Source organism: Entelurus aequoreus, linkage group LG11, assembly GCF_033978785.1.
Source record: "Entelurus aequoreus isolate RoL-2023_Sb linkage group LG11, RoL_Eaeq_v1.1, whole genome shotgun sequence".
Lineage (NCBI taxonomy): Eukaryota > Metazoa > Chordata > Actinopteri > Syngnathiformes > Syngnathidae > Entelurus > Entelurus aequoreus.
This window is the reverse complement of record NC_084741.1, coordinates 69583342-69597194: the sequence shown is the minus strand read 5'-3', so window position 1 is coordinate 69597194 and position 13853 is coordinate 69583342. Positions and strand designations below refer to the sequence as shown.

The window sequence follows — 13853 nt, the reverse complement described above, 5'->3', positions numbered from 1 at the left end:
ATAAAAAGAGCTGTAACTGAGCTATCAGATAGACTTAGAAGGAATTCAAGGAATTCAAGGAGTTCAAGGAGCTACTGTTAGGAGTTATTGTTCATTTGCCTGATGGCTGAGGGGAAAAACTGTTCAGGTGGCGGGAGGTGTGGGTCTGGATGGAGCGTAGTCTCCTGCCTGAGGGGAGAGGGGAGAATAGTGTGTGTCCAGGGTGAGTTCGACATACAGATGAACCTAAATGGTTGTCACTTTTTGTTTCTTCCACAGCACCAATTTCCTCTGTAGAGATCAAGGCTAATGCCACTGACATTTTAGAATTCAGTGGTTCCGTCAGCCTATCCTGCTCCACCACTGGATCCTTGGCCTCGTTCCTCTGGCTGAACAGCAGTTCAGAAGTCACAGCCAGCGAGAACGTTAAAATTACGAATGGAGGTTCAATGCTCACCATAGTCAATGTGACTCGCTATGACCAGGGGCCTTTCAGGTGTCATGTGATCAATCCGATCAGTAATGGCACCAGCAAACCAGTCGCCCTGTCTATCATCTGTAAGTTTCAACGCTGCATTCTATTTTATTCCATTTGTCTAAATGTCAATATTATTATTTTTTTTGCATTCACACAGTTGGGCCAGAGAATATTAATTTGATAAGCTCTCCCTCCCAAGAACAATACGACGAAGGTTCGGACATTAGCCTTGTGTGCTTGGTTGACTCAGGCCCTCCCCCACTGTTCCGTTGGTTCCGAAATGGAGACCTGCTGTCCTACGCTAGACCGGAACTACAACTTTTGAACATTCATCTGGATCAGAGTGGAAACTACAGCTGTCAGGCCTTTAACAACAAAACTCTGAGGAATCAAACATCGGCGCCTGTAGCAATTTCTGTGACAAGATGTAAGCTTGATAAAAGTATTTCGATGTTATCCATACATTTTTTTGGATGCTACATTACTTGATCCAATGGTAATCAACGGGTGGAGCTGATGCTTTTCTTTGACTTAAGCAGGTACTACTGCAAGGCTGTAACATGCAGTATGTCAACCACTACTGGTCACTAATTGGTTAATCAATCAATCAATCAATGTTTATCTATATAGCCCTAAATCACAAGTGTCTCAAAGGGCTGTACAAGCCACAACGACATCCTCGGTACAGAGCCCACATACGGGCAAGGAAAACTCACCCCAGTGGGACGTCAATGTGAATGACTATGAGAAACCTTGGAGAGGACCGCATATGTGGGTAACCCTCCCCCCCCTCTAGGGGAGACCGAAAGCAATGGATGTGGAGTGGGTCTGACATAATATTGTGAAAGTCCAACACATCAGCGAAAGTCCAGTCCATACTGGGGCCAGCAGGAACCATCCCGAGTGGAGACGGGTCAGCAGCGTAGAGATCTCCCCATCTGATGGACAGGCTAGCGGTCCACCCCGGGTTGGGAGCAGAGTAGAAAAGAAAAGAAAAGAAACGGCAGATCAACTGGTCTAAAAAGGGAGTCTATTTAAAGGCTATAGTATACAAATGAGTTTTAAGATGAGACTTAAATGCTTTACTGAGGTAGCATCTCTAACTTTTACCGGGAGGGCATTCCATAGTATTGGAGCCCGAATAGAAAACGCCCTATAGCCCGCAGACTTTTTTTAGGCTCTGGGAATCACTAATAAGCCAGAGTTCTTTGAACGCAGATTTCTTGCCGGGACATATGGTACAATACAATCGGCAAGATAGGCAGGAGCTTGACCGTGTAGTATTTTATACGTAAGTAGTAAAACCTTAAAGTCGCATCTTAGGTGCACAGGAAGCCAGTGCAAGTGAGCCAGTATAGGCGTAATATGATCAAACTTTCTTGTTTTTGTCAAAAGTCTAGCAGCCGCATTTTGTACCATCTGTAATCTTTTAATGCTAGACATAGGGAGGCCCGAAAATAAAACGTTACAGTAATCGAGACGAGATGTAACGAACGCATGGATAATGATCTCAGCATCGCTTGTGGACAAAATGGAACGAATTTTAGCGATATTACGGAGATGAAAGAAGGCCGTAGAACATTATTATTATGTTTTTTGTTTTAGCTAGGTAGTACTGCTTTTTAATGAAGCATTCAGTGTCTCCTATATACTCTCTTGTTCATGCCTGATAAAGCATTACTTTAGAAATACTAATAACTGACTGGTAGGATGCAATAACTTTTTGTGCATTTTTCAACAATAAAAAAGCTATTAGTTCCTCTGCTGTTAGCAACAAAATTATTCTCTCAATTATAGCTCCTCATATGCTTCTTTTTTTGTTCTGCCCGTAGCAGAAATCTCCAATGTGGTGATCATTCCCAGCACCACAGAAGTGGGAGAGTTCAGCAGCTCAGTCAGTCTTTCCTGCTCTTGTAGTGGATCTTTCCCCAGTTTTTCTTGGCGGAATGGCAGTGCCGAGTTGACGGCCAGTGAACGGGTCCACATCAACGACAAAGGTGACGTCGTTACCTTAACTAGCGTGAGCCGCTATGACGAGGGACCTTTCATGTGTTTGGTGTTTAATAACTTCAGCAACTCCACCAGCCGTCCTGTGAAACTCTCCATCAACTGTGAGTCCACACTTCAGTTTTCTTCTTTTTACTTGGGCTGCATTATTGTTGGTTTACCTGCTTTGTTTGTTCATGTATTGCAACAGATGGGCCAGAAGGCATCGATTTAAAGTTATTTCCGTCACAAGAATACTTTGAGAGAGGGTCAAACATTAGCTTGACCTGCTCTGCTGCATCCAGACCGCCTGCCGCGTTTCAGTGGTTTCTCAACGGAGACTTGCTGCCTAAAACCAGACCGGTGCTCAAACTGAGGAATGTTCAAGAGAATCAAAGTGGGAACTACAGTTGTCGGGCTTTTAATAGCAAAACTCTGAAAGACCAGACAACCCAACCATCATCCATCTTCATACAGAGTAAGTAAAGATGAAATATTTTTTTACCCCCTCTATGTAACCTTACAATTTAAATGTAGATTTTTGTTATTTTTGATTGATTCCCCTTCGGGGCATACTTGCCAACCCTCCCGAATTTTCCGGGAGACTCACAAATTTCAGTGTCTCTCCCAAAAATCTCCTGGGACAACAATTCTCCCGAATTTCTCTCGATTTCCAGCCGGACTTAAGGAACGCCCCCTCCAGGTCCGTGCGGACCTGAGTGAGGACAGCCTGTCGTCACATCCGCTTGGCCAACCAAAAAGTCACAACAGAACACTATACCATATAGTGTTCTGTGGTTACTTTTTGGTTGGCCAACGGTATACGTTGTATTGCGCACCCTGACGGCAAGTGTGGGAATCGGTTCTGAAGTATGAAGTAAAGAGAAGTAACTTTGTCACCTCGCCTGGTTATTGACTCCAACCCAGAATATTACACTGCCCATACCTACTCAGTGGCCTAGTGGTTAGAGTGTCCGCCCTGAGATGGGTAGGTTGTGAGTTCAAACCCCGGCTGAGTCATACCAAAGACTATAAAAATGGGACCCATTACCTCCCTGCTTGGCACTCAGCATCAAGGGTTGGATTTCGGGGTTAAATCCCCAAAAATGATTCCCGGGCGCGGCCACCGCTGCTGCCCACTGCTCCCCTCAACTCCCAGGGGGTGATCAAGGGTGATGGGTCAAATGCAGAGAATATTTCGCCACACCTAGTGTGTGTGTGACAATCATTGGTATTTTAACTTTTATACCTATGCTCCTTCAAAGGCTGTGCTACTGGCTGCAAAGCACTGCACTTTCAAATACAACAATGAGTAGAGAGGAGTGTTATGTGTGTATTTCAAGTATTTATTTTATTTATATGTATATATATATATATATATATATATATATATATAGCTAGAATTCACTGAAAGTCAAGTATTTATTTTATTTATATATATATATATCAGAAATACTTGAATTTAAGTGAATTCTAGCTATAAATATACTCCTCCCCCCTTAACCCCGCCCCCTGGCCCTGCCCACCCCAACCCCGCCCACCTCAACCTCCCCCCCCCAAATCTCCCGAATTTGGAGGTCTCAAGGTTGGCAAGTATGCTTCGGGGTGATGGACGGCTGGCAGCGCTTTATAGCAGCAGTCGACCTCCAGGGACCCCCCTGTTTGCGAGTTGTCGTGATTATATGTAACATGTTTATGTGTGCATGGCATGGAGGTTTTTTCCCACCCCAGACTGGGCCCCCTTAGGAGCCCAGTCTAGATTGTATTTTTTTACTCATCTTCTTCCCCAGCGTTTTACCTTTTTCCCATCTTTGGCGACCCATCAGCGTTCCTGTTCTGTAACCCTGTACACTGTTTGTTTGTCTAATCTTGAACAGGTTTGTGCTGAAGACATAGTTTCGTTGTACTTGCGCAATGACAATAAAGTCCTATCCTATCCTATTTTTATTCTGTCCAGCTACTCTTATTTGTATTTGACTTTGTTAAATGGATTTTTGGAGATTTTTGTTGTTTTTATCACCCACAGCACCGGTTTCCAATGTGGTTCTCACTTCAAATGTCACCGTGATGTTTGAGTTCCACTCCGTCACGATGTCCTGCTCCTTCTCTACGGGATCAGGACTCGCTTTCCATTGGTTGAATGGCAGCTCTCCGGTCACGGCCAGCGAGAGAGTTAATATTATGGACGGAGGTTCCATGCTTACCATCGTCAACGTGACCCGCTTTGACCAGGGACCATTCAGGTGCAACCTGTCCAATGGCGTCAGTGATGAAATCAGCCGGCCGATGCATCTTTTTATCCAGCGTAAGCGTAACATGCTCTTCTTGCCGTTAGTAAGAAACAAAGCTATCACTCTCTTTTATGCACACTGTACATGGGATTTGCCGACATATCTGCATGATGTCATCTATGATGACTGTTCAGTTTTGTTGGCTTTTTGAAGCCTATTCTTCCAGCAAATGTTCCTAACAAATAAATGTCACATCCCAGATGGACCTGACAGCTTGACTATCGAAGGCCCGGACTCGGTCCACATCGGACAACACATAATGCTTCACTGCTCTACCATGTCCCTACCGACAGCGAGCTTTACATGGCTATTTGACGGAAACCCTGCGGGTGCACACGGGCCTGTGTACCTCATCACTTCAAGCAGGGGCTCTGACGCTGGGAAATACACCTGCACTGCCCAAAATGCAGTAACAGGAAAGAGTGTAACAGGACACCACAAGTTAAACGTTTTGGGTAAGTTGCACATACACCTGAGGGAAGTAACAGTATCAGATCTCCCTGACCACCTGAGGGCACCACAGACTGTGGATGCTTTTAAAAAAGGCTTAAAAACCCTTCTTTTTTAAAAAAAAAGCTTCTTTTTTTTTAGATATATGCATACTAGTTCTAGCTATTAGGCTGTTGTAGTTTTTATTTTTATTTATTTGTATTATCTTTTTATTTGTATTTTTTTAATACACTATAGCACTTTGAGGTTGTTTACTCAACAGTGCTTTTTACAAATAAAATCTATTATTATTATTATTATTATTACTGTACGATATTATCACAGTATTAAGGCCGCGGTACAATACTATTGTCGTATATTTCCAAAACAAAAAAGACTTAAAAATGTTATAGTGTGTAAAATGAAGTGGCAGGAATATTTAGGATAAACACACTTACTGTAATTGAACACAAAGATATTGCTCAAATGTTATAAACAAATAAATAGATAATATACTCTCAGGGAAGTGTCTTTAAACTGACAATATAAACATCCAGTGTAACAAATGTGAAAAAATTATTTGGAAAATGCTGATTCTCAGAAAATTTAACTGACAAACTAACATTTAATTTCATCATGTAAATACCACAAATTGATGCTTGGTCTCGCTGCAGCCTCAAATATATTTTCCGGGTGATAGTTTATCAACTTTAGTTCAGTTCAGTTTCAGTTTATTTGGAACATGCATACGATACAATGTAATGCATCACATATTTCCAGTTGTTTCATTACAGCACGTCCAAAAAGGAGTAGAAAGAAGCTGAGCTTATTTAATCCTACCCCTTTTCACACCATAGCAGTTTTATCCCATTTCCTGTAACAGAACAGTGAATAAATAAATAATAAATAAATAATATACCATAGTAAGTAAAAAAAAATATTAAATACATAAATAATCTTTATCTCAAAAGAAAAAAAGGGTTCAAGATGTTCATCATAATTATTGTTCTGTGTACTTTGTGAACACTTGTAGTTTGAACAGTCTCTTAAACTGAATCATATTGGTGCTCTGTTTGATTTATTTGGTTAATCCATTCCATCATTTAATTTCACATACTGATATGCTAAAGGTTTTAAGTGTAAATAAGTTATATTAAATTTTCCTCTTAGGTTATATTTCTCCTCTTTTGTTGAGAAGAATTGTTGTACATTCTTGGCTAGCAGGTTATAGTTTGCTTTGTACATCATTTGAGCTGTTTGCACTATGTCGTGGAATTTCAATATTTTTGATTTATAAATAAAGGGTTTGAATTTTCTCTATATCCAACATTATGTATTATTCTAATTGATTGCTTTTGTAACACAGTTAGTGAATGAAGCGCACATTTGTAGTTGTTTCCCCATATTTCTGCACAATAACTCAGATAAGTAGCTTCTAATATTACTTGTGTTTCCCGCAGTGCAGTGTCACCAAACTTTCTTTTTAGTCCGCGCTGTCGCCCGGCACATACCCTACTTAAAACACGGATAACAAGTTCACTTAAACCACGAGTTGATTCAATGTTATTGAAAAAATAGTGGGTTAAAACATCACATCTTATGACCGACTTTGTGTCATCTTGGAAATGCTGCAGATGAAGACGAAGCGGCTTTGCCTTGCAGTTTGCAGACCAAAGAGGTTGTGTTTTTGTCTGTCTGTTAGCAACATAACTCAAAAAGGCATGGAAAGATTTTGATAAAAACGTCAGGCAAAACAATCTTTCTCTGCCCTTTGCGACCGCCCACAAACAGACCTTGCACACTTGCGCTATGCACAGAATTTTGGGAGATGTATTTTACTTCCAGACTAGAGGTGGGTAGAGTAGCCAGAAATTGTACTCAAGTAAGAGTACTGTTACTTTAGAGATGTATTACTCAAGTACAAGTAAGGAGTAGTCACCCAAATATTTACTTGAGTAAAAGTAAAAAGTATGTTGTGAAAAAACTACTCAAGTACTGAGTAACTGATGAGTAACCTGTTCGTTTAATGATGACGGCAACAAATAATGCACAAAAACATGAAAATAGCAATCAAATTCAGAGCCAGGAATATCTCTTAAGCAACTAAAACAATATTAAATAATAATACATTAACATTAAAAAAAAATAAGACAAATTGAACCACAATAACTTAACAGCACCATAGACTCAGTAGGCGGAGATTACAAAGGAAAATAACAAGTTAGCCTTTACGCAAACCATAAACTGATAGGTGTGGGCTGCACCTGGGAACACACTGTGCACTTCTGATTGGTGTTTCTATGCATGCGTGAGTGTGTGTGCGACTGTGCGTGTGAGTGTGTGTGTCTATGAGGCTGCAGTGCGTTAATAAGTGTCCCCACACGATGTACATTTGACAGTGATTCATAGCAGGGAAGCTAACATCAGCCTACGGTGACAGCCAAAATATCTACTATCGTTACTTACCGCGATATGCTTCCTCAAATTTGACGTTGAGTTCATGTAAGCTTAAGCTTGTTAATCATGTGACCGCCTGGCTCTGTTTGATTGGTGAAACGGAGTCAAACGTCACCAGTGACTGTATTTGATTGGATGAAACGCAGGCCTGCGATAGATCCTACTTTGAAGGTCTGTCTGACAAACCAAAACAAACAAAGCGTGCATTAACAGATCGATAAAAATCAGTAGCGAGTAGCGAGCTGAATGTAGATAAATGGATCGGAGTAAAAGTAGCGTTTCTTCTCTGTAAATATACTCAAGTAAAAGTAAAAGTATGTTGCATTAAAACTACTCTTAGAAGTACAATTTATCCCAAAAGTTACTCAAGTAGATGTAACGGAGTAAATGTAGCGCGTTACTACCCACCTCTGTTCCAGACCGGCAAATACAAACGTGACAAAAAAATAACTACCCTGACCAAGTTTTTGTTGATACCGTCACACGTCACCACGGCATTATTGTGATGATTTTGATACCGCAGTATTTACAATACCGTTACAACCCCAATACACAACTGTTTTATCCCTTTATGCTGGTGAAAGTGTTGGAACGGGGATGTTCATGAGTTCATCGGTCAAGCAGAATTGGGCCGGGTTAGTCTAGTGATAATTCTTCATCCTCGCAAGACGTTGAGGACTCTCATGAATAATGGTTGTCTTGTTTTTTTAGATTTCTCCGACTGCGACTGCTCGGTTGCTGCCGGAGTAGTTTCTGCCATCACCATTGGATGTTGTCTTCTTATCGTCATAGTGAGCGTATTGTTGGCATTTGGGCTGAAAAGACGGAGAAGGTGAATACAAACATCCGCTAATATGGATTGGACTGGTGACATTGCGTAACGTCTGATGAATAACAAAGTCAACTTTATGTCTACCACACAGGGTCAGCACCAGATATCCAACACACAAACGAGGTCAGTATTCAGATGTTATTTTTGGAAAATACCAAAAATGCTCTAATTATTATTCCAAATTTGTGTGGTGGAAACACCAGTTTTTCCATTAGTTTCCAGAAAAAAATCCCTTATTTTTAGATGCAAAAGTTGTCAGGCATGCTTTTTGACCTTTATGGCCATTTATTATTAGCAAGTATTATTACCGACCGTATTTCTCGGACTATAAGTCGCAGTTTTTTTCATAGTTTGGCCGGGGGCGCGACTTATACTCAGGAGCGACTTATGTGTGAAATTATTAACACATTACCGTAAAATATCAAATAATATTACTTAGCTCATTCACGTAAGAGACTAGACGTATAAGATTTCATGGGATTTAGCGATTAGGAGTGACAGATTGTTTGGTAAACGTATAGCATGTTCTATATGTTATAGTTATTTGAATGACTCTTACCATAATATGTTACGTTAACATACCAGGCACGTTCTCAGTTGGTTATTTATGCCTCATATAACGTACACTTATTCAGCCTGTAGTTCACTATTCTTTATTTATTTTAAATTGCCTTTCAAATGTCTATTCTTGGTGTTGGGTTTTATCAAATACATTTCTCTAAAAAATTAAAGATTAAAGATTAAAGTATGCGACTTATACTCCAGTGCGACTTACACTACCGTTCAAAAGTTTGGGGTCACCCAAACAATTTTGTGGAATAGCCTTCATTTCTAAGAACAAGAATAGACTGTCGAGTTTCAGATGAAAGTTCTCTTTTTCTGGCCATTTTGAGCGTTTAATTGACCCCACAAATGTGATGCTCCAGAAACTCAATCTGCTCAAACGAAGGTCAGTTTTGTAGCTTCTGTAACGAGCTCAACTGTTTTCAGATGTGTGAACATGATTGCACAAGGGTTTTCTAATCATCAATTAGCCTTCTGAGCCAATGAGCAAACACATTGTACCATTAGAACACTGGAGTGATAGTTGCTGGAAATGGGCCTCTATACACCTATGTAGATATTGCACCAAAAACCAGACATTTGCAGCTAGAATAGTCATTTACCACATTAGCAATGTATAGAGTGTATTTCTTTCAAGTTAAGACTAGTTTAAAGTTATCTTCATTGAAAAGTACAGTGCTTTTCCTTCAAAAATAAGGACATTTCAATGTGACCCCAAACTTTTGAACGGTAGTGTATACATGTTTTTTTTAAAATACGGTACTCAGTGGCCTAGTGGTTAGAGTGTCCGCCCTGAGATCGGTAGGTCGTGAGTTCAAACCCCGGCCGAGTCATACCAAAGACTATAAAAATGGGAGCCATTACCTCCCTGCTTGGCACTCAGCATCAAGGGTTGGAATTGGGGGTTAAATCAGCAAAAATGATTCCTGGGCGTGGCCACCTCTGCTGCCCACTGCTCCCCTCACCTCCCAGGGGGTGATCAAGGGTGATGGGTCAAATGCAGAGAATAATTTCGCCACACCTATTGGTACTTTATATTGCCCAACACAGCAGCAACAGAACCAATGTTGTATTGTTGGTAAGGAGCAAACTGCTCAGCCAGCATTAATAATTCATTGTAAACAACAGTATAGTACAATTTTACACCAGCTGAAGTAGATAATGTTCATTATCCTCCCAGCGCAGCTACTGCCACCTTGTAGTTTTGACAAAATAATGTATGAGGACGTTGCCTACAGCCACTGCCGTGAATGCCAATGGGTTTCGACCCAATTAGACACCGCAGCGATTATTTGCTTTTGCTGACCGAGCCACTATCAGAGGCTGCAGTTAATTGGATGGAGGCTTTAATTGGGAGTATTTGCAGCCTCCGTCAGTTACAAAGAAGAACAAAATGAATGAAATAAAGCTGTCTTGTTCTCTCAAAGCAAAAAGTATGAGGCTGGGGCACACCGACACGTACAAAATTGGAGCGAAATCTCAAAGCGACGTGTAGGAGCATCCTTTGAAGGTGAGTGCAGGCACATCGTCAGCGACAGCGTCTAATTGAAAATACTAATTTTGTTTGATCAATTCTGCAGAAAAGGAAGAAATGAGGACGTCCTCCATGAACAAAACTTAACAGACGCCTCTTGTTTTTATTTATTCATTCCACACAACTCCAGTTATCTGCACGGATGTATTATTTCTTATCGGTATCTGAGTGTTACTTCAACACTCTGTGCATATTGTATTTGTCTATACTTTATATTAAACCTTTTAAGCTTGACCTTTGCTGAAATTGATATAATTATTCTGGCAAATGCCAAACTTGGAGCTGTTGGATCATGGATGCTAGGATTTATTCAAATGGAAAAATATTTTTTTGTAGACATGTAGACTTAGTAAACATCGGTGCAAATGATAAGAAACATGCAAATGACGTCCTTAGAAATAATCTTGTACTTTTCATTGCTAACGTGCCAACGGGTAGTCCCTTCTGTGATAGGCATTATATTCAAGCAGTGGTACAATTTCTTCATTCCTCACTCGACTCTTTTTAACTGGAGGTTTTTTTTTCTTCCTTTCAGGCAATTAAAGCCTGATCTTATCTAACATTATAAGGTTGATTTTATCTAACATTATAAGGCAGATGCCCAGACGGCAATAAAATGATTATTGGCGCATGGTACGTGTTTGTGTGTATGTTGGAAGATTAATGTGTTGTTTTTTTTCCCAGTCACAAAATACTGTAGTTAAAGTTAAAACGCATTTAACCGCTACTCTCACATACCGTTGTAATGTTTATCATGCAGCAGAATTCTAGTAAAAACAAAGACAATTGTACCTTTCATCTTGAATGTGTTGTTATCTTAACAGTGCGTTGGGCAATCACAGGTGAGCTATTAAAACTATTGACCTGTGGCACTCATTCACATTGTTATTTAGATTTTGTGTAATCTACTTGTTGTACATCATGGAAAAAATACTGTTCAATCTTTTTTTTATTGTACAATGCACAGTGGTACCTCCTGATACAAGTTGAATTAGGGATGTGATGTGAAACAGCATCGCTTTTCAAACTGATTTAATTGATGATTTGGCCACCAACACAGCACGATTTTAACATGGAACAAGCCTTTTAAAAAGAAAAAGTCAGTTTTAGATAAGAAATAGAGATGATAAATGCCGATAAATGCTTTAAAATGTAATATCGGAAAGTATCGGTATCGGTTTCAAAAAGTAAAATGTATGACTTTTTAAAACGCCGCTGTGTACACGGACGTAGGGAGAAGTACAGAGCGCCAATAAACCTTAAAGGCACTGCCTTTGCGTGCCGGCCCAGTCACATAATATCTACGGCAGGGGTCACCAACACGGTGCCCGCGGGCACCAGGTAGCCCGTAAGAACCAGATGAGTAGCCCGCTGGCCTGTTCTAAAAATAGCTCAAATAGCAGCACTTACCAGTGAGCTGCCTCTATTTTTTAAGTTGTATTTATTTACTAGCAAGCTGGTCTCGCTTTGCCCGACATTGTTAATTCTAAGAGAGACAAAACTCAAATAGAATTAAAAAATCCAAGAAAATATTTTAAAGACTTGGTCTTCACTTGTTTAAATAAATTCATTATTTTTTTTACTTTGCTTCTCATAACTTTCAGAAAGACAATTTTAGAGAAAAAATACAACCTTAAAAATGATTTTAGGATTTTTAAACACATATACCTTTTTACCTTTTAAATTCCTTCCTCTTCTTTCCTGACAATTTAAATCAATGTTAAAGTAATTTTTTTTTTGTGTGTAAAGAATAATAAATACATTTTAATTTAATTCTTCATTTTAGCTTCTGTTTTTTCGACGAAAAATATTTGTGAAATATTTCTTCAAACTTATGATTAAAATTCAAAAAAATTATTCTGGCAAATCTAAAAAATCTTTAGAATCAAATTAAAATCTTATTTCAACTTTTTATAAAGTTATTTAAAAAAATAAATACTAATTTATATATTTTTAATTTTTTAAATTTTTTTAGACATGTATCTCATGCGCACGAGATACATGTCTAAAAAACCCCAAAAAACAACAATTATTAAAAAATGTTTTTAAGAACTTTATAAAAAGTTTCTCGTGCGCACGACAAAGTTTCTCATGCGCACGAGATACATGTCTAAAAAAATAAATAAAATTAAAGCTGCAAGCAGCGTTGGTCGGGCCCGCTTATTTTGCAATTTTCCGCCAGTCCTGATGTGTGTAAAAAGTTAGGTGAGTTTTGAAGTATTTTAAGGGGGTCAAATTACAGCTCAAAGAGGCAAACATAAGTGTTTTTATGAAACTTTTGTTTTGAAGGGGTGATTGCCAACTTGATAATGACCGAAAGAATAAGATCGCGGATACAAGCGGCCGAAATGAGTTTCCTCAGAAGGGTGGCTGGCATCTCCCTTAGAGATAGGGTGAGAAGTGCAGTCACCCGAGAGAGACTCGGAGTAGAGCCGCTGCTCCTTCGCTTGGAAAGGAGCCAGCTTAGGTGGTTCGGGCATCTCGTGCGGATGCCTCACGAGCGTCTCCCTAGGGAGGTCCTGGTTGCACGTCCCACTGGGAGGAGGCCCCCCGGCAGGCCAAGGACCAGATGGGGGGATTACATCTCCTCTCTGGCCTGGGAACGCTTCGGGATTCCCCAGGAGGAAGTCGCAAATGTTGCTCTGGAGAGGGAAGTCTGGGGGTCTTTGCTGGAGCTGCTGTCCCCGCGACCCGATTCCGGATAAGCGGTTGAAGATGGATGGATGGATGGATTGCCAACTTCCTGTTGATTTTTGCTGAAGGATGTCAGTGTATGAAATCTAGCTCTAAGTCAGACCTACATAGAGGTTTTTGTTTCATGTCTCTACGATATTCGTACTGGGAGTTAGAGGAAGTTGTGTCTGTGTTTTTTTCCTAGGTGCTGCGGCACAGTGGTTCTTTGAAGGCTCGTAAAATCACAGCAGCATTATCAGCGCAGCGGTTCTTTGAAGGCTTGTAAAATCAAAACCGTAGCACTTATCAAAACTCTTTGAGTATCCGTCAATCAGAAGGGTTCAATCTCTCTCCTGTAGTAGTTTGAAGCCGAAACGACAAACGCGCTCAGATGAGATAATGTTTGATGTTTGGTGACTGCTTTTTACAAAAATTTAGTTTTGAAGGGGAGATTGCAAACTTCCTGTTGATTTTTGCTGAAAGATGTCAAAGAATGAAATGTAGGTCTAGGTGAGACCTACATAGAGGTTTTTGTTTCATGTCTCTAAGACGTTCCTACCGGAAGTTACAAGCAGTTTTGTCTGTGTTTTCCTCTGAGGAGCAGTTTTGTCTCTGTTTTAATAAAAAATT

The 13853-nt window shown here is 40.0% G+C and overlaps 1 protein-coding gene across 1 annotated transcript in view; it reads left to right on the top strand.

The window, feature by feature from the left end:
- The window catches only part of LOC133659667 (carcinoembryonic antigen-related cell adhesion molecule 5-like), a 30549-nt gene extending 19839 nt beyond the window's left edge, over window positions 1-10710 (top strand). The window contains exons 12-21 of the mRNA XM_062062249.1: window positions 259-537; window positions 615-884; window positions 2290-2568; window positions 2655-2921; window positions 4470-4748; window positions 4935-5189; window positions 8332-8452; window positions 8544-8575; window positions 10444-10526; window positions 10597-10710. Coding sequence (XP_061918233.1) covers window positions 259-537; window positions 615-884; window positions 2290-2568; window positions 2655-2921; window positions 4470-4748; window positions 4935-5189; window positions 8332-8452; window positions 8544-8575; window positions 10444-10511 — 1850 coding nt within the window. The 3' untranslated portion in view covers window positions 10512-10526; window positions 10597-10710. The remainder of the gene's footprint in view (window positions 1-258; window positions 538-614; window positions 885-2289; window positions 2569-2654; window positions 2922-4469; window positions 4749-4934; window positions 5190-8331; window positions 8453-8543; window positions 8576-10443; window positions 10527-10596) is intronic.
- Window positions 10711-13853: the final 3143 nt, after the last annotated feature.